Source organism: Lepidochelys kempii, chromosome 2 (assembly GCF_965140285.1).
Source record: "Lepidochelys kempii isolate rLepKem1 chromosome 2, rLepKem1.hap1, whole genome shotgun sequence".
NCBI lineage: Eukaryota > Metazoa > Chordata > Testudines > Cheloniidae > Lepidochelys > Lepidochelys kempii.
The window spans coordinates 237575827-237602968 of NC_136381.1; the positions used below are offsets into that span (position 1 = coordinate 237575827).

General features: G+C 40.8%; 1 protein-coding gene across 1 annotated transcript; it reads left to right on the forward strand.

The window, feature by feature from the left end:
• Nucleotides 1–1717: 1717 nt before the first annotated feature.
• Nucleotides 1718–19430, forward strand: LOC140907724 (phthioceranic/hydroxyphthioceranic acid synthase). Its single transcript, XM_073334338.1, has 7 exons — nucleotides 1718–1996; nucleotides 2890–2968; nucleotides 6486–6639; nucleotides 11004–11164; nucleotides 12268–12471; nucleotides 13142–13323; nucleotides 13618–19430. Exons 2-7 carry the CDS (start codon nucleotides 2911–2913, stop codon nucleotides 19192–19194), a joined length of 6336 nt encoding a protein of 2111 aa, XP_073190439.1. The 5' UTR covers nucleotides 1718–1996; nucleotides 2890–2910; the 3' UTR covers nucleotides 19195–19430.
• The last annotated feature ends 7712 nt before the right edge of the window (nucleotides 19431–27142 follow it).

Genomic DNA, 27142 nt, shown 5'->3' on the forward strand with positions numbered 1-27142 from the left:
TTGAATCAGATTCACTTGCAGATAGCTATTAAATAGGGAAAATCCAAACAGAAGGCAAAAAGAGAATACTTGGAAAAATTGGAGATCAGGTGATGCTCCTATCATATGCTGTACCAGAACACAATTTATGTAACCAATGAATAAACTCAGTTCCTCGGTATACAGAATCAGAATAACACACACAAACTCACAAAAGGTAAATAACATGATTAGCATGATAGAATTAAAGTTGTACCGTAAAAGAAATATTTCTCCACAGACAGAGGAACCGGAGACATTGACTACAAAAGAGGAAGTAGAGGATCAGAGAGAGCCAGTCCAGTAGCAGGAAAAGAAAAAAATACGTTTTAAGAATATTGATGTCTTAATACTGCACTTCATACTGAACAACAGACTGGTTCCAATACAACAAAAAACAAGACTAGTCAAGGAAAATCAGGATTTTATGTTGGGATTGAACTCCTGCTTGCCTATTTCTCAGGATGCAATTATAACAGCGATCTGGACGCAAGAACGAATAAAACCAGATCAAGGACTGAAAGATCAACGCTTTTCAACTGAGATTTTCTTCTAATGGAATTATCAACCAGCACAAGGACAATTTATAAAAAAGACTTGGGATAAAACATTGTTTTCCGTGTGGACTAATAGTACAATTTTGAAAATACATAAAGTACAGAAAAACGAGGAGTCCGGTGGCACAGAGTCATATGTCAAGTCTGTATAAATTGGGCAATGAAGGATAAGTGAAAGTTTGTATTGTGAAAGTATTTTCCATTGGAAGAAAGTATGTGCATTATTTAAAAATAATAAAATAAAATTAGTTGGTCAAATATTTCTTCCAACCACTCATAACAAATTTTATCAAAAGATGAAAATAGTAATATGTAAGAAACTTGTTCTTAAATATAACGTAAAAGCAAATAAGCAAACACCTTTTGTGTATTGAAAAAAAAGAGAAGTTGTAGAATTATAGAAGTATAAAATTGATCAGTAGTTAGAAGGGATAATTATGTATTAGGTATCTAAGTAATTAGGACTGAAACACAAGGCTTGTAGACTGAGGTCTGCAAGATTTTAGCTGAGCTATTTTAGGCCTTGGAGATAAGAAATGCGACATAAGTAAGATTATGGGAAAAGATGTACCAATGGGTGATATTGTGGCACAATTATCAGTAAGGTTAATTTTTTGGTTGCATAATACCCAGTAGTCACATTTTTCTAATACATGCCCTAACCACAGGGTGCAGGGTGTATGTAAATACTGATGACATATAGTCAGGATCACATTATAAAAAGGGGTGCCCAGAGCAGGAAAATTGAGCTTCTTATGGGAAACTCCAACAGCAACCATCCCTCTACTGATGATCAATACAGGAGAGACCCATCAGACCCTAACACTATCTAGGAGGATGTGAGTATAACTATATTTGTAACTTGTGTGTAGGTCTTTATAGCCACCAGAGCTGAATGCACGGTGGTGTAACATCACATCACAAAATTCACTTTAAATAAAATAAAAAGTTATGTCTTTAAATAATATCTGAGATTTATTGAGATAAAGGGCAGACACCTTCGATCCATTACTTTGAAAACAGTTGTGCTTAGCTGATTTGTTAAGTTCAGAGCACTTTGAGGGTTAGTTTAATGTGAGGATAATATCTCCTATTTAGGACACTAATTACTGCAAAAGCATCATTTGATAATATGTGGACTTTATTATGTATTTTAGCAATCTGATATTTTAGTCACTGTAAAACATGAATTAATCCATATTTACCAGTGTAAGAACATTCCACTTATAGAAAATGGTTGGAACTTCAGTCAAGGTCACTCCCTATTCCAGTTATTCATTTGGTTTCTTCTTCCTTAAAGTGTGTTAACATTTCTTTACCCCATTTTACTGAGGTTAGTTGAATTTGAAACTTCTCAGATGACTATATAAAGGCTTTCAACAAAATCAGCATTTAACACCATTCAGGAGAAATGAAACAAGGTAAAAACAACATATCTCATTTAAGAGAGAAGAATGCTATTTAATTTGAAATATGTTATGTTTAATTGTGACTGTTATTTTTCCGTTGGAATTGTTTATACACTACATAGGTTCTAGTTTAACAACAACAATCAGTGATAAGTATCTTTGTGTTAGTGTCTATACTAGGATTTCCAGCTTTAGGTTAAAAATGATATAACTCAACTGGATCAAAAAATTGAAGCCAGATTTTTATAGAATATTCTATAAACCAAAACCAACAAAACATTTACCATTTTTGTGATTGTAAAGTCTCTCTCTGTTTCCTGAGAGAGCATGCCCAGGCTTCATAAGGGGGCAATTATTGAAAGAATATGAAGAAAACAATATTTAAGACACAAATAAAGACAGATTTTTACTTCTGGAGGGCCACATTCTGACCCCCTTCCTCAAGGGTAGCACCTTACACAACAGTAGCAATGTGACTATTTGTGGGGCTACTCAGCATGAGTGAGTGTATTAAGTTAATTTTTAAACTTTTAAACATAAGAAAAAAGGAAACATCGGAAACTAACTATAAACAACCTACAGGGACCTAAAACAGCAGAGTCTGATCTCAGTTACACCAGTGTCAATTTGAAATAATTCCACTGTAGACAGTGAGGTTTCTCTGGCTCTACACTGGTGTAATTCAGTTGCAAAAAAGTCTACTATCAGACAGACGGGGATAGTAGCAATCTGGTCACCATTTGGGGGTATGAATCCCACACAGCCCACACAGAATGCTCGAGATTAATCAAGCTTTGGCTGGATGTGTGTGATTATGGCAAGTTCAGCTTCTGCAAGAATATTTATTTAATGAGAGAAATATACTTTCATTTGAATCATGTGACATCTAAAAGTATATTTTGCAGTTTAAGAATAGATTTGAAAAAATGACAGCGACTGGAGATGAAATTGCCATTGTGGGAATAGGATGCAATTTTCCCGGAGGTAAGTTTTGAATAAATACAAATCACAATACTGATAGAGTATTGAAGAGTGCTATCATTCAATCCCCTCTTTGTTTTACTATGTGATAAGATATCTACAGTAAGTTTGCACTACTGTGCAATATGTAGTAATATATGGAAGGGATGGCATTATTAGTAGGTTCAAACTACAAAATGAGGATCTGGGTTTAGATTTGGAACACTCCCTGATGTTTTAAGTTCAGAGAAGACATTTAGAAGTTAATACTGTAAGTCTCACTGCTCCAGGAAGTAGTGTGACTGACTGTGTTACTTCCTGTTTATGACAAATAAAAGGCTTGATCCTAAGCCCATTGAAGTTACCAGGAATTCTCCCATTGACTATATTGGCTTTGATTAGGCCCAAAGCATTAACCTCTGTGAGTACACATTCCTCTCTGTTCTCCTGGCTTCTACCTCCATCACAGCAGGATGGGACCCAATCTCTACTAATTGTTTCTTCGCACCGGTAAACATGAGGCAGATTTTCATTGCTTTGATATTTAGAGCAAACCTAACCCAAAATGTTATTTAAGAACACCTTGTAAAACTCATGAGTTTTTTAACATGACTGTCAAGAGTTCAGTTCAGAGCTCTGTGTAGCTTGAAAGCTTGGCTCTTTCACCACTGGAAGTTGGTCCAATAAAATATATCTCACCCACCTTATCTCTCTGATATCCTGGGACCAACACAGTTAAAACACTGCAAAGAACTGTTCACCTGGACTAAAAAGTGGGGTCATTTGTAGGCTACAGGCCATATTGAGACCCGGGGTAAGCAGGTTCAACCCACTGAGATCCATGCTTTATCCTGAGTCTGCATTTTCCTGTAAGCTGCTAACTGAAAAGAATGTGGTGGTGTTATTCTGTAGCTATTAGAGGAACAGAAATACTCCTGAAAATCTGAGATCTGTGGGGATTACTGGACAAGGTCATGCAGCAACCAAGAAGTATGTGTCAGCTTTCAGATAACGTGGTTGTTTTATTACATATTATCAGGGTTTGACATTATTCTTTCTCTCATACACAAACTGTTCTGGCAACTTGAGGTATGGCAGAACTTTATAAACTATACTAGATTTATGGAGTACTTGAGAGCACTAGAAGGCTGGTATCTTAATCTAGGTGGATTTGTCACTACAGGAGAATGAGACATACACACTTTGCCAGTGGGTTTCACAGCTATTTGTGATACAGCAAAGTAATGTTGAGACTCAGGAGTAATAGGTTCAAATCCAGTTTCTTTAGGGAAATGTTCTCTAGTGGTTATGGATCCTTCTGCCCCTCTTCCCGTCCCATTCCCATCCCCCACTCCCAGTTTGTGCACCTGTCTCCTCCCCCTCTGCTATCCCTTGGCTCCTGCATGTCCATCCCCCGCCCCATACAGATTCTTCCGCTTCTTTCCTCTCACTTCTATACTCTCATCCCTGGCTCCTGCACCCCCCCTTTGTTCTTTTCTCCCTCATCTTCTGACCCCCTGCCACTGCTCCTGCCCCTGTCCCCCCACTCCTAGCTCTTAACTGCCTTCCTTCCCTGCCCTCCATCTCTTCCACCCCACTTCCCATTCCTCTGCATTCAAGTCAGGCTGTTTTCTCTTTCTCCTTGCTGCCTGGCCACCAGAAGTGGGAGCATTGAGCACAGAAGAAAGACAATCTCTTTACAGGTCTGCAGCAGCCAGAAGCAGCAATTGCAGGGGAAGTTCTGCTCATTCTTGCATCCCAGGATTGGAGCATGCTCAGTCACTTGGCAGGGATAGCGCATATGCCAGGGTGGCCAAACTATGGCTCGCGAGCCACATGCAGCTCTTTTATAGTTAAAGTACGGCTCGCGGAGCCCCCCCACATTCTTCACCTAGCAGACTGGGGTGGGGGAGGCACTCGAGACCTCTGCCTTGCAACAGGGTGGTGGGATAGGGGCTTCTGTCCAGAGGGGAGGGGGGCCTTGAGACTTCAACCCCGTGGGGTGCTCCTGCCAGGCTCAGGGCTTCAGCAGGAATGGGGCTGCGGCCCCGAGCCCTGGCAGGTGACTCCTGCAGGGCAGAAGCCCCGAGCCCTGGCAGGCACACCTGGCTCTTGAACTTCTGAAGATTGTTGTATGTGGCTCGGAGGGTCAGTACATTTGGCCACCCCTGGCATATGCAGGAGGTGGAACATGCTCATGTGTAAATGGAATCTTCAGAGAATTTAGTTGCCAAATTCTAACAAACCCCTACTGAGCATGTGCAAACTGAGATTTTTCAGAAGGTTATACTTTGGCCAAGTTTGGGGCAAATTTTCACGGGGATGGGAAAAGGCACATACCTGTCTCCAGAGTGACCATGGTGTCTAATTTCAAGTCCTTTCTCCAAAGCATTGAGGTTCAAGAGCTTCTCAATTAAATGATTATAAGATTTTACATGATTGTTATTTGTATTATTGTAGCGCCTAGGAGCCCAGTCATGGACCAGGATCCCATTGTGCTAGGCACTGTACAAACACAGAATAACAAGGCAGTCCCTGCCCCAAGGAGGCTACAATCTAAGTATAAGACAAGAAACAACAGATGGATACAGACAGACGGGGGAGTAAAAGGAAACAGTGAGAAATATTGATCAGGATGATAGGTTGTGGTCTTAGTACACCAGCAGCCTAAGCGACAAAACATGGGCAAAGTTATAAATAACTGACAATAGAGGCTTACAGTGGGAAGTGTCACTAGAGGAGTCACTACCTGTGCAGCCTATCGTTTTATTAGCCCTCAAGAGATGGAAAGCACCGTGCAGTCAGTGAAAAGACAACTAAACCCTTTACAGATCATCTCTGTGCAACTGCAGCTCTATTTCTGGGAAGATAAAACTTGACCTCTACCCCCAATAAAACACCAAGGACCTATATTTCTAGAAACAAACCAGACAGTGTAACCTAGTGTATGAACGTGAAATTTGCCTTTGAAAAGAACAAAGACTGTACATTACAACGAACAGTAACAGGCCACATCACAACAGTTTTACATCTGTGTAAATGCCATTGACTTCAGTGAAGTTAACTTATGTCAACACAACAGTGGACAGGATTACACATACCATGATGCAGGAAAGCAGGTAGTTTGTGCACACTGATAAATATTGAATTGTGATCGGTATATATTGTATATGCTTCATTGCAGACGTGAATGTCTCTGATGCCATTAATAGCTAGGAAAATAGCTAGGTCATTAATAGCTATGAAAAAATCCCAACGCTTCTCAAAATGGAGACAACAGGATTTTGTGGGGTTTGCTTTTTTGTTTTGTTATTTTGTAAATACTTGGCATGCAAGAAGTAACAGAAACACCGTTTATTTGCAGAACTTTAAATTCCTTGTCACTGCGGAATTTACATTTCCTTATCTCCAGTCATTTTTAAAAAAAAGACGATATAAAATTTTACTTTTACAAGGTAGATCTAGGAGGGTTTCTATGTTGGTATGTGCTGTTGAGGGGGAAAAACATTTAATCTAGTTTTAAAATATATTGATGCAACAGGAGAAGGAATTGAAAATTTCTGGAAAGTACTGGTGGAGGGCAGAAACTGTACCGTAGAAATAACCCCAGAAAGATTCAATACCAGAGAATGGTATGATCCAGATGATAACAAACCAGGAAAAATATGCACGACGCGAGCTGCACTTCTTGATGGGTAAGCCTGTTTCCATGCTCCTAAACCATTAGTCAAATTTCTTACATTAGATGTTAAAATGTAATCCTGTTCCCAGTGAAGTGATTAGCATTGGCTTGAAAAGAGCTACCAAAATGTACACCATCTGAGAATCTGGCCCCTTGTTCATAAGATGAGCTGGTTGAAACTCAGAATTTCCATTCCACAGGAAATGCTGACATTTCAAAAAGTCTGAAATTCTGAAATTTTCTGTTTTGGAAAAATCAAACTGTTTCCATTCATGTTTTTTCTAAAAAAACAGGGCAGTGGAGCTTGACTCTATGGGACACCCTAGGAATCCTCTGCCCGGGTTCCATTGGAACTTCATTGGTACCAAACTGTCTCTGCAGATCATTTTGATTTTCACAAATCAGCGATTTCTGACTAAAAAAAAGTTTCACTGGAACTTTTCGAACCACTTTTATTGTGAAACCTGACAGTGCTATATTGATAGCTAATTTTTATATAGTTATATATTATTATTATTTATAAATGTGAATAATAATCTTATTTCTCTAGGTTAGTGGTATAACATTTTAAAAAATATTTTTCTCTTAATATTTTTTTCTTCCATTATTTATTTCAATTCTTTATATAGTTGGTTTTTTAGTGAATCCCTCTGGCTATTTGGTAAATATACTGTTGTAAAGATAAATATTTTTGGAGATAGTGCTTAACATAGATAGAAGAACAACATAAGAACAGCCAGGCTGGGTCAGACCAATGATTCATCTAGCCCAGTATCCTGTCTTCTGACAGTGACTGGTGCCAGATGCTTCAGAGGGAATGAACAGAACAGGGCAAATTTGAGTGATCCATCCCCTGTCGTCCTGTCCCAGCTTCTAGGAGTCGGAGGACTAGGAACACCAAGACAATCTTCACTAATAGCCTTTGATGGACCATGAACTTATTTAATTCTTTTTTCAACCCAGTTATAATCTTCACCTTCAACTACGCCCCGGGCAATGAGTTCCATAAGTTAACTGTGCATTGTGTGAAGAAGTACTTCCTTATGTTTCTTTTAAACCTTCTGCCTATTCATTTCATTGGGTTATCCCTGGTTCTTGTGTTATGTGAATGAGTAAACAATGCTTCCTTATTCACTTTCTCCACACAATTCAAGATTTTATAGATCACTATCATATTCCTCCTTAGTCATCCCTTTTCTAAGACGAACATTCCCTAGAGTGACCAGATGTTCGGGACTGTCCTGATATTTAGTTGTTTGTCCCATGTCCCGACCAATGTATGGTCGGGACGCCATTTGTCCTGATATTTTGCTTCAGTGGCACTCCAGCTTTTTTTTTTGCTTGGGGCGGCAAAAATCCTAGAGCTGGCCCTGGGGGTGGGGTGGGTGAGCCTGTGGCTGCCCCCCCATGTGTCCCGATATTTTGTTCTTGTCATCTGGTCACCCTAACATTCCTAGTCTTTTTAGTCTCTCCTCATATAGAAGCTGGTCCATGCCCCTAATCATTTTTGTTGCCCCCTCAGTACTTTTCCAGTTCTAATATATATTTTTTTGAGATGGGTCGACCAGAACTGCACACAGTATTCAAGTTGTGGGCATACCATGGGTTTATATAGTGGCATTACGATATTTCTTGTCAATATTTTTCCCTTTCCTAATGGATCCTAACATTCTGTTAGGTTTTTTTACTGCTGCTGCACATTGAGTGGATGTTTTCAGAGAACTATTCATGATACCTCTAAGATCTTTCTTGAGTGGTAACAGCTACTTTAGATTCCACCTTTTTGTATGTATAGTTGGGATTCGGTGTTCTAATGTGCATTACTTTGCACTAGTCAACATTGAACTTCACCTGCCATTTTGTTGCCCAGTCGCCCAGTTTTGTGAGACCCCTTTGTAATTCTTCAGACAGCTTTGTACTCAAGTATCTTGAGTAATTTTGTATTGTCTGCAAACTTTGCCACCTCACTATTTATCCCCTTTTACAGCTCATTTATGAATATATTGAACAGCACGGTTCCTAGTACATATCCTCGGAATCCCTGCTATTAACCTCTCTCCACTGTGAAAACTGACCCGTTAGTCTTACTCTTTGTTTCCAATCGTTTAACAAATTACTGATACATGAGAGGACCTTCCTTCTTATCTCATGACTGCTTACTTTGCTTAAGAGCCTTTGGTGTGACATCTTGTCAAAGGGTTTCTGGCTCATCCTTGTCCACTTCCTACTAAACTCCCTCAAAGAATTATAATAAATTGATGAGGCATGATTTCCCTTTACAAAAGCCATGCTCAATCTTTCCCAACATACCTTGTTCATCTATGTGTCTCATGATTTTGTCCTTTTCTATAGTTTCAACCAATTTGCCTGATACTGAAGTTAAGCTTACTGGCCTTTCATTTCCAGGATCACTTCTAGAGCCTTTTTTTAAAAATCAGCATTCTGTTTCCTGTCCTCCAGTCATCTGGTACAGAAGCTTGTTTAAGTGATAGGTTACATACCACAGTTAGTAGTTCTGCAATTTCATATCTGGGTTCTTTCAGAACTCCTGGGTGAATACCATCTGGTCCTGGTGATGTATTACTTTCTAATTTATCAGTTTGTTCCAAACCCTCCTCTTCTGACACCTCAATCTGGTACAATTCCTCAGATTTGTCACTTAAAAAGAATGACTCAGGTGTGGGAATCTCCCTCAAATCCTCTGCCGTGAAGACCAATGCAAAGAATTCATTTAACTTCTCCACAATGGTCTAGTCTTACTTTAATGCTCCGTTAGCACCTCAATCATCCTGTGGCCCCACTGATTGTTTTGGAGGCTTCCTGCTTCTGATGTACTTAAAAATTTTTTTGCTGTTAGTTTTTGTGTCTTTTGCTAGTTGCTCTTCAAATTCTTTTTTGGCCTCCCTCATTATACTTTTACTTGACTTGCCAGAGTTTATGCTCCTTTCTGTTTTCCTCAGTAAGATTTGACTTCCCCTTTTTAAAAGATATCATTTTTCTTCTAACCACCTCTTTTTGTCATGGTGGCATTTTTTTGGTCCTCTTACTTTTCTAAAATTTTGGATATACATTTAGTGTGAACCTTTATTATGGTGTTTGCAGGCGTTTCATTCTTATGACAAAAAGAAAAGGAGTACTTGTGGCACCTTAGAGACGAACAAATTTATTTGAGCATAAGCTTTCATGAGCTACAGCTCACATCATCCAATGAAGTGCGCAGTAGCTCACGAAAGCTTATGCTCAAATAAATTTGTTCGTCTCTAAGGTGCCACAAGTACTCCTTTTCTTTTTGTGGATACAGACTAACACAGCTGCTACTCTGAAACCTATTCTTATGACCGTTTCTTTTAATTTCTCTTTAACTAGCTTCCTTTGTAATTTTCCCTGCTACAAGGATATTACATTTAATTACATTATGGTCACATTTGTACTTTGTACATTTGTAGCTTAACTGGCATGCTAGTTTCTGATGTGAAATTTTCCTGGAGGGATACAGAGGTTTGGCTTGTCATTTAATCACAATTGACTATGCAACACAATAAACTCTCTCATAGTGCATGCTGCAAATATCATAGAATCATAAAAATGTAAGGCTGGAAGGGACCTTGAGAAATCATCAAGTCCCGTCCCCGGCACTGAGGCAGGACCGAGTAAACCTATATCATTCATGATAGGTATTTGTCTAACCTGTTCTTAATAACCTCGGTAATGGGGGTTTCACAACCTCCATTGGAACCCTATTCCAGAGTTTAACTATGTTTAGAGTTAGAAAGTTGGCAAGTAAAGCAGGGCAATTACTTCATGTGTGATGCATACTCATGTTAATACACCGTAAAATGATATTCGCTTTTTTCACAACTGCTTCACATTGTTGACTCATATTAAATTTGTGATCCACGATAATTCCCAGATGCTTTTCAGCAGTACTACCATCTAGTCAGTTATTCCCCATTTTGTAGTTGTACATTTGTTTTTTTTTCCTAAGTGCAGGACTTTGCACTTGCCTTTACTGAATTTAATCTTGTTCATTTCAGACCCATCCTATAATTTATCAAGGTGTTTTGAATTCTAATCCTGTCCTTCAGAGTGCTTACAGCTCCTCCCAGCTTGGTGTCATCCACAAATTTCATAAGCATACTTGCCACTTCATTATGCAAATCATTAATGAAAATATTGAATAGTACCGGACCCAGCACTGACCTACATGGGACCCCACTAGATATGTTGTCCCAGTTTGATAGCAAACCATTGCTAACTACTCTTGGATTACACTCTTTCAACCAGTTATTCACCCACCTTATAGTAATTTCACCTAGACCACATTTCCCTAGCTTCCTTATAAGAATCTCATGCCATTTCCTGATTTGTATGTCTTAGATTTAACACATTTGACAACAAGCTGTTTGGAATTAATGATCTGGAAGCTGAGCGCATGGATCCTCAACAAAAGTTACTCCTGGAATGCACGTACAGAGCACTGGAGGATGCAGGAGTCACGATGGAACATGCCAGTGGCAGCAAAACAGGGGTTTTTGTTGGTAAGCTAGCAGGCTAGTGGTGAACCAATTCATAAATTTAGCATCTTGGAAAATAGTACACATTTTCATATACTTTACATAGTTATCTAACTTTATTCATCTAATGATGGAATATCTAAAGCTACCATGCTCTGAACAATGCTGAATGGTGTATGTTATGTACAGTTCACATTGTCTAATGAATTAATTGTATTGTTCATTGTTACATAAATGATACCCTAAGTCTAAATCACAAACAGCACTGCCTGGCTAAGGAGGGGGTGGACAGTGTGCTCTCCGGATGGAGGTAGCGCTGTGGATGCTTCCCTTGCACTCCTGACGACTCTGGCAGCCTTTGTGCCTCCAGCTCCTGGTGCTCCAGCTGGACTGGTCCAGCTCCTCCCACTGCAGGGCTGCATGCCCACAGATTCAGTAACACGGCCCCTTTCCCCTCACCTGTCTGCTCACAGGAAGTCTATTGGGAGTGCAGCTCCTCCTCTTGCCTCACTCAACCCAATGTCTCATAAGCCAGCTAAGCCCTGCATGGCCACATGGGATGGAGATGGTTCTTATATGGCCTCACTGCCCTGCTCAGCTGCAGAGGGCTGTGTCAATATCGAGCACTAAGGCCTGGGCTACCCAAGCAAGTTGTGCTGGTTTCACTAAAGGTGTGATTTTAAAACCCATTCAGTTAAAATAGTGCAAAAGGTTCCATGGACTCTGTTTTAGTTTTAACCCAGGCTCATTTTGGTTTAGTTTAGGTTAATTAGGAATCTGTTTAAGTTAAATCAAAATAGGGGTTTGTCCCAGTTTAACTGAATCAATTTAGAATCACACCTTTAGTTAGACCTGTGCAACTTTCTCTTGCAGACAAGGCCTTCATGTCATTTAATACCTTTAGACAAATTTCAAGTGTCAAATATGTAGATAAGGAGTGAAATCCTGGCCCCACTGAAGTCAATGGGAGTTTTGCCATTGACTTCAATACAGCCAGGATTTCACTCTAGGTGCTGATGTTGGGTGGCACAGGATAAAACTAGGAGAGCAAAGAACACCACTAGGTTTGGATCTGATGATCTATTTTAATCCCTCATGTTAACATGAAACATCTGCTGTTTTTACAGGTCTTATGAATCGAGACTATGAGATCATAACAAGCAGAGCAGTAACTGAAATAAATCATTATGATGGAACTGGGGTAGCAGTAAGCATAGCTGCTAACAGGATTTCATACACTTTTAATCTGACTGGACCATCACTTTCCATCGATACTGCATGCTCATCGTTTCTTTTTGCTTTGCATTATGCTTCACAAGCAGTTAAACAAGGTACTGGGACGAAAAGTAAATAAGCAAATCAATGAGGGTTGATACTGTAGTTAAGTTACTAAGGTATATATGTGCAGTGTCTCACTGGAATTTGACTAATGTCACAGCTAGTAAGGGCTAAAAGCATTTGTTTTTTACCGTTACCAAAAATGAACAAAATTAAAGTTTGCAGCCTCAGTTCCACCAGTATGGGTTACAGGGCTTTATACCAGCTGTGACAGGCAGCAGCAACTGTCAAACACTATCACTGATTTTTGGTACCCATAGAAGATGTAGGCCTTTGTTTTTCAGGGAGCTGCTAAATTGTTAATGTCTGCCATTCTTCCAAATCACACTGTCATGATTCATGAAGGGGTGGATGTTTTTTGTTTTTATAAAAGACCAAGAGGTGTTTACTCTCTCAATGGCTCCTATTAATATGCTGCTGTCTACTCAGGCCCTTTCCAAACACTGAGAATTTTACCATCTGTTGGGTTTCAGGGCCTGAAAGTTTGAATATGTCTATGAACTTTCACTGGGTCAGTTCTGTTTTTATAATCTCTCTGCAAATTCTTTCATTTTATCACTAATGGGCAATGGTAGCGATTCGATATATTACTGCAGTGTATTAATGTAAATCTGTAGAGACGCACAGAAGGTGGAAAACAGTCAGACATTTATTTTACTACAGGAGATTGTGAAGCGGCTCTGTGTGGAGGAGTGAACTGCATTATAGATCCCCGCACCTTCGTATCTCTGAGTAAAGCAAAAATGATCTCTCCCGAGGGGATGAGTAAGCCCTTTACTAAAAAGGCAAATGGTTACGGAAGGGGAGAAGGCTGTGGTGTTCTTTTACTGAAGCCACTAAAAAAGGTAGGTTTATTTTCATAGAGCTTCCAAAAATGAGATTTCCAGGTAACCAGGACTGTGTAATTCCCATTCTAATATGTCCTCCTATAGGAGGACATATTCACAGCTTTAGATGCAACTCTTCGACTGTGAAGTTAATATCCAGGGGTAAAATATTTAGGCACTTATCCTAGTGTAAGAGAGAAGAGTACACTGAACAATAAAAGAAAATGTTCTGTCTGCTCTTGCTTTTGTGGTCTTCCTTACATTGTAAAAATTCCAAATGATCTCATACATTAATTCCTTCTTCTGAAACAGGCACTAGAAGACCACAACAGAATATGGGGAGTTATAAACATCAGTGCAGTAAATCAGAATGGCAGATCCGTGACTCCAATCACAAGACCATCTCAGACAGCACAGGAAAAGTTACTACGCAGCATTTATCTGACTCATGTTGACCCATCAGTTGTGCAGTATGTTGAAGCACATGGCACAGGAACTCCTGCTGGAGATCCTACAGAAGCAGAGAGCCTAGGTAGCATCATTGGTAATAACAGATCTCCTGAAATGCCTGTTCTAAAGATTGGTTCTGTTAAAGGGAATGTTGGCCATGCTGAATCAGCTGCTGGGGCAGCTGCATTAATTAAAGTTCTTTTAATGATGCACCATGAAACGATTGTTCCATCTTTGCACTACAGAGAGGATATTAGTAGCATAAATACAGAAAAATTAAATCTATCAATTCCAACGACTGTAGAGAAATGGGAAGAGTCGAGAGAATTTGGAAGAGTAGCTGGTGTCAACTGTTTTGGATTTGGGGGAACCAATGCCCATGTTGTTGTCAGACAGTTCAAGCAAACACAGGTTCTTCCCTCTTTTAAACGACCGATTGAATTATTTGTACTCTCTGCGGCTTCAAGCAAATCCCTCAACTTGACAATGGAAGACACAGCTGAGCAGTTAAACATAAGCACCTCAGTAACTCTCCCAAATCTGGCCTATACATCTGCCTGTAGAAGAAGCCATGTAAATTACAAGTACAGACAAGCATTTGTTACAAACTCTCTTCGACATTTACAGCAACAAGTTGCATTAGCAGCTAAAACAGAAATAACTCCATCAAAGACGACTCCACAACTAGTTTTTGTGTTTTGTGCTAATGGAGTAAATTTCAAAGGGATCTGCAAGACATTATGGAGTTCAGAGGCAGTATTCAGAGACAAATGTAAAGAAATAGAAATGTTATTTCAGCAGTATGTACCCATCAGCCTCCTGGAATTAACAGAAAGTGAATGTGAGGATTTCTCAAGGCCAGAAATTGCCCAGCCATTGCTTTTTACTCTCCAGGTTGCCTTAACTTCTCTTCTGAAACACTGGGGAATTAAGCCAGTGGCTGCTGTTGGCCATTCAGTTGGAGAAATTGCTGCTGCCCATTGTGGAGGGTTTCTGTCCCTTGAAGATGCCGTCAAAGTAATTTATCACAGGAGTAGGTTACAGGCGAAGGTTACCGGAGGCAGAATGTTGGTAGTTGGTAACATCCCTGTTCAAGAAGTATCAGAAGCCCTCGGCCCGTATTCTGGGAAGGTGTGCATTGCAGCTTTTAACAGCCCTTCTTCCTGTACCTTGTCTGGAGATGCAGACGCTGTGAGTGCCCTTCAGAAAAAACTAGCTCAACTGTTCAGCAAGAGAGACATATTTCTTCATGTTTTACATGTCCCAACTGCGTACCACAGCCACATGATGGATCCAATAGTAAAGGAGATGATGGAGCATTTACAGCATTTGGAAAAACAGAAGCCGGAAATTGAAGTGATTTCAACACTGACTGGGAAGGCTGCTTCCGCAGATGATTTCACTACAGGCAAGTTCTGGGCCCGACATGCTCGAGATCCTGTTGCTTTCACACAGGCCATAGTGACTTCAGCTAGAGAAAAGGACAATGTTGTGTTTGTTGAAATAGGCCCTGAAAGAGCATTACAGAGGTATATAATGGAAACGCTAGGCAAACAAACTAGAGTTTTGTCCTCCTTGCAAACTGATAAAGAATATCAGACGCTTCTTACTCTTGCAGGGAATCTCTTTGAACTGGGATATAATCCTGACTGGCATCACTTTTGTGAAGGGTATCAAAGTATTCCAGCAGCGTTTCCCAGGTATCAGTTTGATCGTAAGAAGCTAATGGGCTATTTGGACATCCATCAACAAGCAAATCGAAGAGCTGTAAACTCAAATCATCCTTTGATTTACAGTTTGAACAACGACAACACTGAATTCAACTGCCCAGTGTCCCAGGCATTAGCACCCTATTTATATGAGCACAAGAACAATGGTGTTGCTTTAGTTCCAGGTGCATTTTTTGTAGAGCTCGCTTTGGCGTCTGTGATGAGTAGCTCGAGGCCGAAAGTGCCTTTAAGTATTTGTCAGATTAATATCAATTTTTTGGCACCATGTGTTTTAAACCAGAAGTCCCATGTTTTAAAGATAGAATTGGCATCACAAAAATCAGTGACAGATTTCAGAATACTGTCATCCTCAGTTGCAGTTTATGCATCTGGACAAATTACAAAGAAGTCTGAAGCTGCGGTGGAAGAAAACAGCATCTCCTTTCAAGACATCTTTCAGAGGTGTAAATCAGTAGTTACAGCAGATGAGGTTTATGAAACACTGTCTCAGGTTGGATTTCAATATGGTTCCATGTTCAGACAGTTAAGGGATGTATTTTACTGTGAAGAGCTAAAAGAAGCTATAACCAGCATAAAGGTGAACAGAGAGACCAGAGAAGAGATGTCTGACTATTGTATCCATCCAGTGCTGTTAGACTGTTTTCTACAGATGACAGCTGTCATGACGACAAAAACTTTCCAAACCAGAGCAGGCTTTCCTTCTGGCATAGGCAGCCTTGTAGTTTTCAGACCTTTGGAGGAGGAAATGATGATATATTTGAAAACAAGCAAATCGACTAGGAACTACTTAGAGGTCTGTGGATGCTTTACAGATAAACGTGGCTCTGTTTTGGCAGAACTGAAACGTGTTGGGATCACTTTTATGAAGCCAACATCTCCAAGAGACAATGACTTGCTGTTTGAAAATAAGTGGAAAGAAATTTTTCCCGCTCAGACCATAAAAATTTTAGGGGAAGCACCCAGAGTCATTGTGTTTGCTGACAAACTTGGAATAGCTCAGCAACTCAAAAAATACTTACACAATGAGTCGAGATATGTTATGTATGAAGATTGGGAGACATTGCTGGAAGCGAAGAGTTCAGAAATGACTGCACAGCATCAAATGAAAAGGGAGCTTGAAGACTACCAGGAAGTTTTGTTCATGTGGGGAATTCAGAAGTTAAATGACGAGTTCCCAAGCAAAGTGGTGGCACATTTAGCTAAATGTTGTGAGGCTTATCGCCAAATTATTGTGGCATTAAGAGAGAAAAAATCCAGTTGTTCAGTTAGAATAATCACGTACAGAACAACAGATAGAAATGTAGATCATCTTAACCCTGGATTTGCTTTGTGTGGCATGACGAGAACCTGCGTAATAGAAGTTTCAGGAATCACATTTCAGATGATTGATATCAGCTCTTTGAGTACACTGGACATCTCAGTCTTAGCAGATGTTATTGTAAAATATAAAGGACAGGATCATCCAGAAATCTGGATCAATCAAGGGAGAATTTACACTTCAGAAATCAGACGCACACCATTTAAAGATGTGGATTACAGTCAACCTTCAAAGTCTCCTCAGAACTCAGAGACGTTCACTTTATACACTACAGATCCTTACCAAGTGAAAGATTTATCTGCGGAAATAGCCAATAATACCATTACTCAGCTTGAAAATCACAGTGTTGAAGTTCAAATTGATAAAGTATGCATCCATTCAGAAGACTATTTTCCTGTTAGCGTTTCAAGCTGTAACTTTGGGAATACGTTGTATTGGAATTCATATACAATAGACAAACACAAGCTTTTCGCTTTGGACTTCAGTGGCACAGTAACTGCAGTAGGCAGTGAAGTGAAAAAAGTTAAGGTGGGAGATCAGGTGGCTTCATGTTATCCAGTTGTTGCATCATCAAGAGTCAAAGTTCCAGGGACAGTTTGTTTCAACATCAAGAAGTTTCCATGCTTTAGAAATGTATCTTGTGTGTCATACTTTATGGTAGCATGGGAAATTTTAAATCAAACATTACCAAAGGTGAAACACAGTGGGACTTTAGGTATTATTTCTACTGAACCACAGTCAGTTTTGTGCAACGTGCTTACTCTGACAGCCCGGGAATTGGGCTGGAGAACAGTACTTGCAACACCTACGTCTGATCAGTGGCAACGTGTAAATCAGTGCAAAGCCCTTGTTTATCTGCCTCCAGTAGATGGAATGTCTACTGAAGTTCTAGTCCGTCTTTCCCACCTCCAAGACCTTGTGATAGTACATGGTAATCAACGGTCTGAATGTTTTCGATACCTAGTTGGAAGTGATCAAGAAAATATCCGTGTTCATGTATTGAAACTTATCAGTATCTTTCAGAAAGCATCTCTGAAACGATCCCTAAGCGCTGTCCAGGGCTGGATTAAATCAATGCAAATGAAACAATTTCAAAACCTATCATATTCTGTTTTTCAGCAAACTGAGAACTTTGAAAGTACAAACACTGCAGCGACCTCCTATTTCACCTGCAGATCTATCCCACTTGCTGTGCTGAAGGGGGATGGGAAGACCAACAGGATTTCAGACATACCAGTATATGAAGCACAGAAGAAAATGTTTAAGCAGAATGCAGTTTACATAGTGGCAGGGGGACTTACTGGGCTTGGATTTGAAACTGTGAAATTTATAGCCCAGAACGGAGGGGGCTGTATTGCGATACTTTCAAGGAGCAATCCAAGCAGTGAGAAGCAAGAAGAAATCAAGGCTTTGCAAAATCAGTGTAAAGGGAACAGAATAGTCAGTTTGCAGTGTAATGTTATTTCTAGCTCACATGTTGAGAAAGCTATCAGTTCAATTGACACAATCTTTCCAAAGAGTCCAATCAAAGGTGTATTCCACAGTGCCGTGGTTTTGCATGATGGACATCTTGAAGCTCTGAACCTGTCTCACTTTGAGAAAGTGTTAAGTCCCAAAGTTGCAGGGGCAATAAATCTCCACCGAGCTACCAGAAGGCAGGAACTTGACTATTTTGTGTGTTACTCCTCCGTTACTTCATTTCTTGGAAATTCGACACAAGCAAACTATGCTGCTGCTAATTCTTTCCTGGATGTTTTCTGCCACTACAGGAGGAATTGTGGACTTTCAGGACAATCCATTAATTGGGGCGCCTTGAATCTTGGATTATTGCTAAATCAAAACAACATTCAAAATATTTTGGAATCCAAAGGCATAGATATTCTGCAGGTACATGAAATTTATGAATATCTAAAAAAAAGCTTAATTCTGAATAACCCTCAGCAAGCTGTAGTAAAATTAAATTTTGGAACGCTAAACAGTTCTGTTCTTTCTTGCTTTGCATCACTCAAAAGTCGGTTCCATACACTCATTTCAGAAGAACTGGGCAGTAAGCTTGAGCTATCTGAAAAAGGAACCCCTCAGACTTTATCTCCAGTCAATTCTGAAGATTATTTCACCTCACTGGTGAGTTATCTCAGTAGTACAAATGCGAGTGATCTTACAATGAACACATCACTTGCATCACTGGGCATGGACTCTATGTTAGCCATGACATTACAGAATCGTATCTTTCATGAAACAAGGGTGGAAATACCCCTTGTGAAACTACTTGATCCTCACACAACTATGTCAAGTTTAGTACTACTTTTAGAAGAAAGTTCTAATGAAAGTGGGTCACTTGAGAAAACAACTCATGTAGCAGAAAGTATCAATGATGGAAACTGGTTATAGGAACCCATTTCATGTAGTAATTTGGTAACTTTGGAGTTACTAGGACCCTAGTGATATTTCAAAACAATCATCATACACTTTGGGTAGAATAAAGCTTTGAATGATAATAAGTTAGTTCTTTACCACCAAACCAGCTTAGTTTTGGTACTGCACTTTACTCATTGTATGTATCATACCTTCCGTATGTAGCACACATTTTTTGTTAACTTGTATTAGTAAAAATACAGTAAATTGATGTATATACATCTTTATTTTGCAGATTTGTGTATGAGATAAAATATATGTAAACTTTATAATTTTTCTGTTTTGATATTAATGAATAATAGATTGATTTGATTGCATCTTAATTTATGAATATACTAAAATAAAACAACACAATATCTTAGCAATTGTTTGTGATTTATATGATTATTACTTGCCTATTACATATGTTATTTATGAATACATATCATTTCTTTTCTAATGAAGAAGTGCCGGCATGATGCTACCACATATTGTTTGTACTGTTGTTGCCACCTTGGTCCCAGGATAAACCCGTCTTGTCTCTTCACCATATAGTGTAAACCAAAATGTTGTCTCAAATGCTACTAGCTTACATTTTTTCTGTTTTATTTATGAATGTTTACATATCCATGAAAAAATATCAGAATGAATATATGTAAAAGCACGCAGTATAACAAGTTGATCTCAGTTAATTGTATCCATTATTGTCCACTCACTATTAAAAAGCAAACACATAAATACAGTAGAAAACAAAAGAAAAATCTAGTAAGTGTTTCCATTTTCCACTGCCTTATTTTAGTTCTTCTTTTTCTTCTCTTCCCCCCCTTTTCCCTCCTTCATGCTTTTAAAAAAGCCCTTATTTCACTCAGGGTAAAAAAGGTAATATGGAAAGGTCGATATTTTTAGAGGAGCCTGAAGAAGTTAGGATCCCAACTCTCAGTGAAACTCCCTTAGGTTTCTTTGAGCCAATGTTTATTACTGTCCTTTTTTAAATAATACCTCTGGGAGAAAGTGGTAGGTATAGTATTTCACCAAAATAAGACAACAGCCTCTGAAATTCAACAGATGCTTCAAGATAATCCAGTTGGAATTCACTGGAGTTCAGTGAACTGCTTATGATGATTAGGCTTGGTAAGTGTCAAGGTTCCTTCCCCACTCTGAACTCTAGGGTACAGATGTGGGGACCTGCATGAAAACCTCCTAAGCTTACTTTTACTAGCTTAGGTTAAAACTTCCCCAAGGTACAAAATTATTTTACCCTTGGATTTCCACTGCCACCACCAAACTTTATCTGGGTTTACTGGGAAACGTGGTTTGGACACGTCTTTCCCCCAAAAATCCTCCCAACCCTTGCACCCCACTTCCTGGGGAAGGTTTGGTAAAAATCCTCACCAATTTGCATAGGTGACCACAGACCCAAACCCTTGGATCTTAGAACAATGAAAAAGCATTCAGTTTTCTTACAAGAAGACTTTTAATAGAAGTAAAGGAATCACCTCTGTAAAATCAGGATAGTAGATACCTTACAGGGTAATTAGATTCAAAACATAGAGAATCCCTCTAGGCAAAACCTTAAGTTACAAAAAAGACACACAGACAGGAATAGTCATTCTATTCAGCACAGCTCTTCTCTCAGCCATTTAAAGAAATCATAATCTAACACATAGCTAGCTAGATTACCTACTAAGTTCTAAGACTCCATTCCTGTTCTGTCCCTGGCAAAAGCATCATACAGACAGACACAGACCCTTTGTTTTTCTCCCTCCTCCCAGCTTTTGAAAGTATCTTGTCTCCTCATTGGTATTTTGGTCAGGTGCCAGCGAGGTTACCTTTAGCTTCTTAACCCTTTACGGGTGAGAGGATTTTTCCACTGGCCAGGAGAGATTTTAAAGGGGTTTACCCTTCCCTTGACATTTATGACAGTAAGATTATATTTTTATTGGTAAATCTCAACAAACATTGATTTCACTGAACACACACAAACTGATGTCAAAATATTTCCATTGATTAGTCATTCAAATTTACAAATATACAAAAAAGAAAAATGTTGCTTTAGAAATTAATAGCCCTGGATTTAAGGTTATTTATTTTGTGTATTTTGACATTTGATGTTGACCATTTGTGTTTTAACAGTAATAATGCTATAAGTTTTTGAATCTGGATGTCTACTTCCATTAAATAATTGTCTGACCCCACCATAATTTCCTGCAACTGTGAAATTTAAATAGATAAAAATGCTTAAAATCCATAATTTTGCACAACTCTGAATATTTTAATTGATAAAAATCTTTTTTAAATGCTTAAAAATAAACATCGGTATTACCCAAAAATAAAATTGAATTCTGCCAAGTCTACTTATGAGCAAGTCAACTACAGACCCAGTGATGCTGGGGAGAATCCAACCACTAAAGAGTTAATATGCCTCAGATGCTTGATAACTGCAGTATTATGTGGATTATGTACTGGAAGAAATTAATTAAAATAGTGCTCTTTAAACAGGTTGTCATAAATATAAAGGGAAGGGTAACCCCCTTTCTGTATACAGTGCTATAAAATCCCTCCTGGCCAGAGGCAAAATCCTTTCACCTGTAAAGGGTTAAGAAGCTAAGATAACCTCGCTGGCACCTGACCCAAAATGGCCAATGAGGGGTCAAGATTCTTTCAAATCTGGAGGGGGTGGGAAAGGCTTTTGTCTGTCTGTCCATGTGATACCTTTGCCGGGAACAGATCAAGGATGCAAGCCCTCCAACTCCTGTAAAGTTAGTAATTAATCTAGCTGGAAAATGCATTAGACTTTCTTTTGTTTTTTTGGCTTGTGAAATTCGCTGTGCTGGAGGGAATGTGTATTCCTGTTTTTGTCTTTTTGTAACTTAAGGTTTTGCCTGGAGGGATTCTCTATGTTCTGAAGCTGATTACCCTGTAAAGAATTTACCATCCTGATTTTACAGAGGTGATTCTTTTACCTTTTCTTTAAATACAATTATTCTTTTAAGAACCTGATTGATTTTTCCTTGTTCTTAAGAGCCAAGGGTTTGGGTCTGTGTTCACCTGTACCAATTGGTGAGGATATTATTATCAAGCCTTCCCAGGAAAGGGGGTGTCAGGCTTGGGGGGATATTTGGGGGGAAGACGTCTCCAAGCAGGCTCTTTCCCTGTTCTTTGTTTAAATTGCTTGGTGATGGCAGCGTACCAGGTTTTTAACCTAAGCTAGTTCCCAAGGCAAGAAAGAAATCTGTGCCTTGGGGAAGTTTTTAACCTAAGCTGCTAAGAATAAGCTTAGGGGATCTTTCATGCAGGTCCCCACATCTGTACCCTAGAGTTCAGAGTGGGAAGGAACCTTGACACAGGTGTTTCCATTTTTTCTTTTTCACTCAAAGCCAGGGAGACATTTATGCAGGGAGCAGGGCAGAGAGTTAGAATTTTTCAGGACACTGTATTTGGGAAGGGAAGGGCAGGAAGTTCTGAGAAGCATCTAAGGCTTGTGCTGGACTAGGGTGCACACGCAGCTATTGCTCTGATAAAGACTCACTTCGGTTTCACTGACAATGTCTGAGGCTCACAGTTCTGCGGATGAGCCCCCACACACCCTATTGTGGGGTTATTGCTACATTACACCTTTTTGACACCTTGGTAACAGCAGCATTTTTGCATGGCATATAAAAGGAAGCCTAGAGGAAACGGATCAAGTACCAATGGTTTGTGGAAGCCTTGAACCCTGCAAAACTCTTATCCCTCGGACCACAGCCATCCCAAATGTCCCTTCCCTGGGTGAAACCCTGGCCCCCATTAAAGTCAATGGCAAAACTCCCACTGCCTTCAGTGGGTCAGGTTTTGACCTCTCTGTTTTACATAAGAAGAAAACTATAGTCAGAGACAAAGGGATTGAGGTACAGCGGGGACTGGGATGGACAAAGCCTTAGAGGTCCCTTTTTCCTCTTTTCCCTCTAGGTCCTTGCCTACCCAGTCTGATGCGGATGGGTGGGTCCCACATCTCTAAACAAATCTACTGACACCCTAGGGCCTTCTACTTTATTAGTGTCAGCTTCAGTGAAGACACTGAAACCCTCAGGCACTTCTAGCAACTGTTGAATGTAAACTCACTCAAATAAAAAACACACTAAAATAACACAAACCTTCCAACTTCCCCTAAACCAATGTCTGTAAAGCAGGATAATGATGCTGATTTTCTTTGTAAAGTGCTGTGAGAACTACTGATGAAAAGTTCAGCTGTCCCTCCCCCCACTGCCATGTGCTACTCCTGCCCTCTGCCTTGGAGCTGCTCCCGGGAGCCTCCTGCTTGCTGTGCAGTGGAGGGGGGAAAAAGGGGGGTAATGTCAGGATGTCCTCCTCCCCCCTACTCCTGCCCCCTTCTTACCCTTTCTCCACATAGAGCAGGGTGGGGACAGGACAGGGCTCAGGACGGAGAGACCACAGCTGCTGTCTCAACTTCCTGATCTTACGTATTAGGTAAACAAAGGAATCAAGCGAAGAAGCAGCAGAGGAAACAGCTTAACAACCACACCAGGGCATATAGTTTACAGGAGCTCTTCCTGGCTCATGAAACCAAGACAATGGACTTTGGAAAATATAAGGGGTGCAAACAGATATTCTAGTTATCCATCACTTAGGAAACAAAGGGGAGAGCACCTTTTAGCTCTGTGAAGTTTAGGTCCTCTGGCCTGGAGGGCTAGAGATGCTGGTAATTTGATGTAAGTAACAAAACTCCTTAGGCAAAGCTTCTAACTTGCTAAAATTAAGTTTTAGTCACTAGGAAGTGGTTTTTGTTTTGTTTTGTTTTGAACTGTACCTGTCTCTTTTTCTCTTGCTTTGGAGCACTTAAATCTATGTTCCTTATTAATAAACTTAGCTTATAGTAAAATTAAGAATATCTCAGTGCTGTTATATTGAAGTAAAGAGTGACTCCTCACTTAAAGTTGCCCTGGTTAACGTTTCGTTGTTACGTTGCTGATCAATTTGGGAACATGCTTGTTTAAAGTTGTGCAGTGGTCCCTTATAACGTTGTTTGGCAGCTGCCTGCTTTGTCCACTGCTTGCAGGAAGAGCAGCCAGTTGCAGCTAGCTGGTGGGGGCTTGGAACCAGGGTGGACAGGCAGCCCCCTATCAGCTCCCTGCTCCCCTAAGTTCCCTGTGCAGCAGCTACTCAACACAATAGGTGAAGTCCAGGAGCTGTCAGATTCTTTAGTTATTCCCATATCCAGTATATTTTGTATTTCTTTACAAATTTTCTCCTGCACTTTAACGGTGGTTTGGTATGCCCTGAGAGGTGCATGTTGGGGTGTCACGGTGTCGATCCTATGGACCATTTTATGAGTCATCTCAGGCATGCTAGAAAGTACATGCTTATGACTTTGCAACACAACCAGAATTTGTGATTTTTCACTATAGGTTAAGTCTTTGCATATCTTAGTGCTTTCAAGTGATGATTTATCCTGGCATTCAGCCATCAAATCAATGAGGTGTCATGGCTCAGACTCCTCTTCATCACAACAAATCTTACATACACCGTCTGTGGAGCAAATTTGCTGTGGGGTCTTTTTATACTGTACATGACTTCATTCTCTCTATCCACAAACTCAAAAGGTCCCTATCATGAGTTTTGCATTTTGTACCTTTTTACAGGGAGAAGCATTAATACCAAACCTCCACCTCAAAAGAGCCTTCACAAACATTCCTATCACACCAGGCCTCATGTGGGCTGGCTATCAGTGAGGACAGTTTGCACCACTTCCATCATGTTCCTTAACTTCTTTCTGAATCTTTGTAAATATTCAGTCACTAGTTCCCCTTTTGATTCAGTGCCCCAATCCCACGACTCACTTTTGAGATTTAGGGGGCTATGATAGGGTGATGGGGTTAAGGTGGCCAGGTAGGCCTATTTATTGCCCAGACTGCACCTGAAGGAGAAGCCAGGGATGGCTGGGACCTAATTGCTGAAGGTGCCCAGCTGAGGAAGAACAGGTGGTGGGGCCTATATAAGCCAGGCAGCTGGCAACAGAAGGGGGCTGCAGGAAGGGAGGTTAAAGTTACTCCCTGAGAGCAGGGCGTTAGGAGGTTGGTGAACCCAGAGAGGGGGAAAGTCAGGAAGGTAGGAGAAGTCTCAGGGGAAAGCAGCAAGGTAGGACAGTGCAGGCTTTGGCGGCTGACCAGAAGGCCCCTTAGCTGGAACCCAAACTAGAGGGTGGGCCCTGGTTCCTCTGCCAGCCACTGGGGATGTGGCACAGGCCAGGCAGAGGACAGCAGGCAGTTTGTTCTGGAAAGACTTTGTTACACTACCCCTAGAAAGGGAACATGTATGGTGACCTGGCTGGAGGACGGAGTCACAAAGAGGAGAAAACGGTTACTCACCTTCTCGTAACTGTTGTTCTTCGAGATGAGTTGTTCATGTCCATTCCAATCAGGCGTATGCGTGCCACGTGCATGACAGCTGAAAGATTTCCCTCTAGCAGTATCCATAGAGTTGGCCTGGGCGCCCCCAGGTGTCACGACTTCATGGCGTTCGATATAGGGCACTGCCGACCCACCACCCCCTTAGTTCCTTCTTGCTGGCTACTGCGACAGAGGAGTAAGAGGGTGGGTATTGGAATGGACACGAACAACACATCTCGAAGAACAACAGTTATGAGAAGGCGAGTAGCCATTTTTTCTTCTTCGAGTATTTCTTCAAGACAATTCCAATCAGGTGACTCCCAAGCCTGAGTTCCGGAGGCAGGGTCAGAGTTCAGGTGTCCACTGATTGGAGCACTGCTCTACCAAAGGCCGTGTCATCTCTGGCTTGCTGGGTGATAGCATAATGCGATGTAAAGGTATGTATTGAGGACCCCCGTTGCTGCCCTGCATATTTCCTGGGTGGGAACCTGCACTAGGAACGCTGCTGAAAAAGTCTGAGCCCTGGGGGAGTGCGCTGTGAGTGGAGGGGAAGGCACCTCTGCCAGGTTTTAGCACTCTCGGATGCAGGACATTATCCATGACAAAATTCGCTGAGAGGAGATTGGAAGTCCTTTCATCTTTTCTTTGGGAGGAAAGCTGGATGTGGCCTGAGCTGAACCTTATCCTTACAGAATACCGTGTAAGGAGGCTCTGATGTTAGGGCCTTGAGTCAGACATTCTCCTGAGTGAAGTTATCGCTACCAGAAATGCCACCTTGTACAAGAGATAGAGCAGGAAGCACATCAGCAGCAGTTTGAAGGGTGGCCCCATCACTTTGGAGAGGACCAGTCCCAGGCTGGGACCAGTTGTCAGACTTGCAGATATAGCCTGTTGAGACCTTTCAGGAAACGGCTGACCATAGGGTTGGAAAAGATTGAGCAGCCCTCTGCGCCTGGGTGGAAGGCAGAGATGGCAGCCAAGTGAACCCTTATTGATGACATGGACAGCCCCTGCTGCTTAAGATGGAGAAGATAGTCCAGTGTAAGTGGTATTGAGGCGAGTGTCAGAGACGGACAGCATTGTGCCGACCAGATTGAAAATCTCTTCCATTTGGCCAGGTAGGTAGCCCTGGTTGGGAGTTTCCTACTGCCAAGGAGGACTTGTCTGACCAAGTCCAAGCAAGAGAGCTCCATCAGGTTCAGCCATGGAGCTTCCATGCCGTGAGAAGCAACAACTTGAGGTTTGGGTACTGGAGATGGCCATGATCTGAAGTTATTAAATCCGGGAAGATTGGCAAAGTGATTGGGACTTCCACGGACATTTTGAGGAGAGATGTATACCAGTGTTGGCAGGGCCAGGCTGGAGCTATCAATATCACCAAAGCTTCCCTCCAGATCTTGAGGAGCACTTGTGAATGAGAGAGATAGGCGAGAACACGTACAGGAGATGGTCTCTCCATGGGAGGAGGAACACATCCGCAATAGAGCCCGGGCTGTGATTCAGGAAGGAGCAGAACTGCTGGCACTTCCTGTTTCATCACATGGCAAACAGGTCTATCT